The sequence below is a fragment of the Quercus suber genome, unplaced genomic scaffold, assembly GCF_002906115.3.
Source record: "Quercus suber isolate HL8 unplaced genomic scaffold, Cork oak 2.0 scaffold_614, whole genome shotgun sequence".
Lineage (NCBI taxonomy): Eukaryota > Viridiplantae > Streptophyta > Magnoliopsida > Fagales > Fagaceae > Quercus > Quercus suber.
Genome location: NW_027070057.1, coordinates 349,300 through 353,543, shown reverse-complemented (window position 1 = coordinate 353,543; position 4,244 = coordinate 349,300). Strand labels below are relative to the sequence as shown.

Genomic DNA, 4,244 nt, shown 5'->3' with positions numbered 1-4,244 from the left:
CCCTCTCTCCTTTTTTGATTTAGTTTCAACAATTTTGATAGTACTGTGAATGGGGGATTAATATGCATTAGCTGTGGCTTGGTTGCCAAAAAATACAGATAAAAGTTTTCAAATTTTAATAGTTATTTGGATTTTACAAAGGTAATTGACAGAATTCTATTTTACTTCTTTAAAAAATTGTTTTCCACCTGTAATCCACACAGATATCATGAAGAGCATAAAGATGAAATGGTATGCTACTAGACACTAACTACTCAAACTAAAAGATAAGATGTATGAGCATTTGAACAGATTAACATCAGGGATATGATGACCCAGGTTATTGGGCACTGGGGTGAAGTTAAAGTAAACAGGAGATTAATAAACTGTCTGCTTACTGCAGCAAAGGATAGACACAAGCATAAACTTTTACAATGTGATTTGATAGATTATACATCTAAACAAAAGCTAAGACAGAAAGAAAGAGCACACACCTCCTGCGCATCAAGCAGACAGATTAAAGCTTCAAGAGAAATACCATTTAATTAGTTTAGCAGCCACCCCACTAATATTGCAATTTCAGGACCTGGGAAGCGAAGTCCAAGAATGAAGAAATACTAAACTAGTCGAGGAAAACTGACTTACCTCCTAATAATCCTGCAAAGAAAGTAAATGAAATTGGGTAGAGCATGGAAGGGAACATTAACAAAATGAAATTTTAATAAGTTGAGTTGAAAAGTAGTTGATTACATGATTTGCATGTAGGGAAGAAACAGTTTTTAAAAAGTAATAAAAAGATAAAATACAATAGAATAGAAGCCTATTGTGGGCATGGGCCTTATCTAAAGAGTTCATTTGGTAAAATTATGATAGAGTTTACCTATCAAAATAATAATAATAGACTACAAGCCTGAAGAAATTCAAACAGAAATATATACTTTATTATTAAAACCAGCAGGATGTTCAAGTATTGAAGCTTAATTTAACAAACTTTTTTTTTCTTGCTAGTGATTAGCTATTCAGTAATAAATTAATGCAGGAAGAATTAAGCTAAGATTGCAATAATTGTAATTGATGCATGTTTCCTTGTTCTAGACTCTGTCAAGGTAATTACAGAGATATCTGCAGTGCAAGCGGCACTACTGAGTTCTCAGCTGAAAGAAATGTTGCAGAATGTCAATTCCCAGTTTACATTTCAGGGGATGTATAAACCTATAAAATTAGTCTACCACCCAAGGGAGCCTTTCTTTGTCGTCAGACAGGTAATTCCCATGTGCAGTCAAATCCTCCATCCCAAGTTGATTCTTGAAATAGCATCACAAATTCTTGTGCTCTGATACCATTCAATGTCTCTACACAACTAGCTTAGCCTATCACAAAGTTCAGCCAAGATTCACATTTTAAATTCAAGCCAATATTGAAAAGTTTAAACATCTTAAAATTATACTCAAATTTCTTGTGCGATTCTCTTTGTCTAAATGGAAGGGAATTCATGTGTTTGACAGCCACAAAAAAGCATAGCAGTATTCCCGATGCGTTTCAAAGAAAATTCAGATGTGATTATTGCAACAGCCTTCTTTCAGGTTTGTGGCTGATATAGAAATCTACGTAATTATATATTGTTAATAGTTTTAGCACTTAAGTTGGTCTCTTCCACCACTATCCTCAGAATGACTGAACTCTTTCTTCTTTTTCTTCAATGTTATTTTTTTCCTGCAGGAACTTATGGATGTGGGGAGTTCTAAAGAATGGGCCAAAGCACCTCCTTGCACCTGGTCACCCATTCCTCCTCCAGAACTGAGAGGAGAACTTATTGAAGATTTGAGCACAAATGGAGGATTTGTCTCTTTTGGTATCCTCTTCCCAATCTTAATAACAAAGCAATGGATAGACTGATTATAAACCACATTTTGATAAAACAATTTTATTACTAACTGGCCCAATTTTAAAAACCAACTAGAAAAAAGAAAAAAGTAATCGTAACACAAGTTCAAACAATTACAAGTACTCTAGATCTAAATCTTTCATCTTTAAAACTCTAATAAGTACCTCTAATCATGTATTATAAAGACAACTTCACATCAAATTATACGATGCTTCTTTTAATTTAAGATAACTGTGGCTAACTTTAATCTTTCTAATTTTCCATATACCAGATAAATTTTAAGAAGAATCAATCTAATAAATTTATGCATAACATTTTTATAGATATTTTGCCACGCCATGTTGAGGGTAAAAGACTAGATAAGACTGTATGGAGTCTATTGAACTTCTATGCCTATGTTAAATACCATGTAAAGGTAAAATTTCTATCAAGAATTTTTTTCCCACTGGAAATTTTTATATGATTCTTCTTAAGGTTGTTAAGCATTTGTCCTCTTACATCTTTGGCTGACAAGATTGCTCAAACAGTGCACCAGAGGTTTTATTCAAAGAAGGATGAGGAAGCGTTTGGAAAGTTTGGTTGAGGTAACCTAAGTTGCATCAAGAACTCTATGCTCCACCAATAGCAATACCCTTTTTTTTTAATAAAAAAAAGTTTGTTTCTTTTTCTTGAAAGTGATTTGCAACTGAAACCAGTCACGATATTGCAAGAGCAAACTCCAATCAAATCACTGTCAGACCTCACAAAAGATAATTAGATACAGGAAGAGAGTGACACTGACTCTCTCTATGTTACTTTCAGGTCTTGCAGAAGGCAAGCTCAGAAGAAGAAGAACAACAAATTAAAAAAGATAAAGGTATGCATTAAAGTTTAAACTGACGTATCTTTAAGAAAGACCCAAAAACAGAGGCACCGGTTTATTGTTTTCCCCAGATGGAAGCATTGTCTTTCGATTCTGTTTGATGTAAAAGTTGAGACATGAACTTAGATGAATCAAACAACTCACACCACATCATAGGGTTTAAACTTTAAACCCTATAATTTTGGGGTGCAACAAACTAGACCCTGTAAATTCAAAAGTACTAAATTAAACCATGAAATTTCAAAAAGTAACAAATTCAATCCTGATGTTTCAAAAAGTAACAAACTAAACATTCAGCTTATATTCAACTCCACACAATACTGTTCCACTTAAATCAATTGAGATTTAATTTGTTACTTTTGAAACTATAGGATTTAATGTATTACTTTTTAAAAATCTTAGGGTTTAATTTGTTACTTTTGAAACTATAATATGCTAAACCCTCTAAACTATAGGGTTTAATATGTAATTTCCTACCAAAAAAAAAAAAAAAAACAGAAATTTTCAAATGACACACTGATTCTGTTTAGTAGAAGTCTTCCGCAGAGTAATAGTGAAACAAAAACAAATAATATTTCCTATGAGTTTTGGTTAAAGTTTTTATTGTTTGTTTTGATGCAAATGCAGGATATAAGTATATGAGAAAAATGGTGTCAAAATCTAAAAACTTCAAACGAAGATGCGGCAACTTAAGCAGGAAGATCAAGAGAATCCGTCTCCGAATTAAAATCCATGGATTTGGGCGGTTTCGCCGACGATGGTTAAGATTACCAAATTTTTGTTCTTCAAAAGGATATACCAAATTAGATTAAAACCTCCTTCTGTATTTTGTATGTTCCAGGGTATGACTGCGGTTGGGAAATATAAACAAGTGCCATATATGAACTTCTATTACTTCCTTGAATGTAAGAATTCTGTAATTTCAGTGCTTCACATTATCAATACCAAACAACCTTTTTTTGATAAGTAAGTAGTATTATTTAAAAATAAAAAAATAAAAAAATAAAAAAAAGATTACTTCATGTTCACGATGATGAACAAAAAGTATCTAAAGGATTAAAAGGAATCATATAGGAAAATTAAGGGGGTCCTGGAACTCCAAAATAGAATGACAATGAGTAAAACCCCAAGCACGAAACCAATCAATCAAGGTACAAAACAATAAAGACTTCAATTGATCAAGGGATCAATCCTTATCCTCAAAAGTACAGCTATTACTTTCCTTCCACACTATCCACATCAAACATAACAGAGTAAAATTCCAAACATCTGAATAATGCCTCCCATACCAATTCCTCCATCCAAGTAATAGATGTGCTACTGTCGAAAACATTACCCACTGAACCCCAAATATTTTTCTCTCCACAAGATATAGACAACATCACAATGAAGCAATAGGACCGTTTATCCATGACACCAAACACATACAGCACCAGTCAACTAAATAGAAACCCCTCATAAGAAGATTATCATTAGTCAAAATCTTAAACCTAGCCGCTGTCCACACAAAGGACACCC

The 4,244-nt window shown here is 33.0% G+C and overlaps 1 protein-coding gene across 1 annotated transcript; it reads left to right on the top strand.

The window, feature by feature from the left end:
• Positions 1–1,028: 1,028 nt before the first annotated feature.
• On the top strand, positions 1,029–3,692 carry LOC112037873 (actin-related protein 2/3 complex subunit 2B-like; the record flags this gene model as incomplete). The annotated part of the gene is made up of 7 exons (XM_024070692.2): positions 1,029–1,241; positions 1,485–1,562; positions 1,699–1,831; positions 2,188–2,279; positions 2,392–2,448; positions 2,666–2,720; positions 3,354–3,692. Coding segments are annotated over 7 exons (813 nt in total), but the record flags the coding sequence as incomplete, so codon positions are not given.
• Between the last annotated feature and the right edge of the window lie 552 nt (positions 3,693–4,244).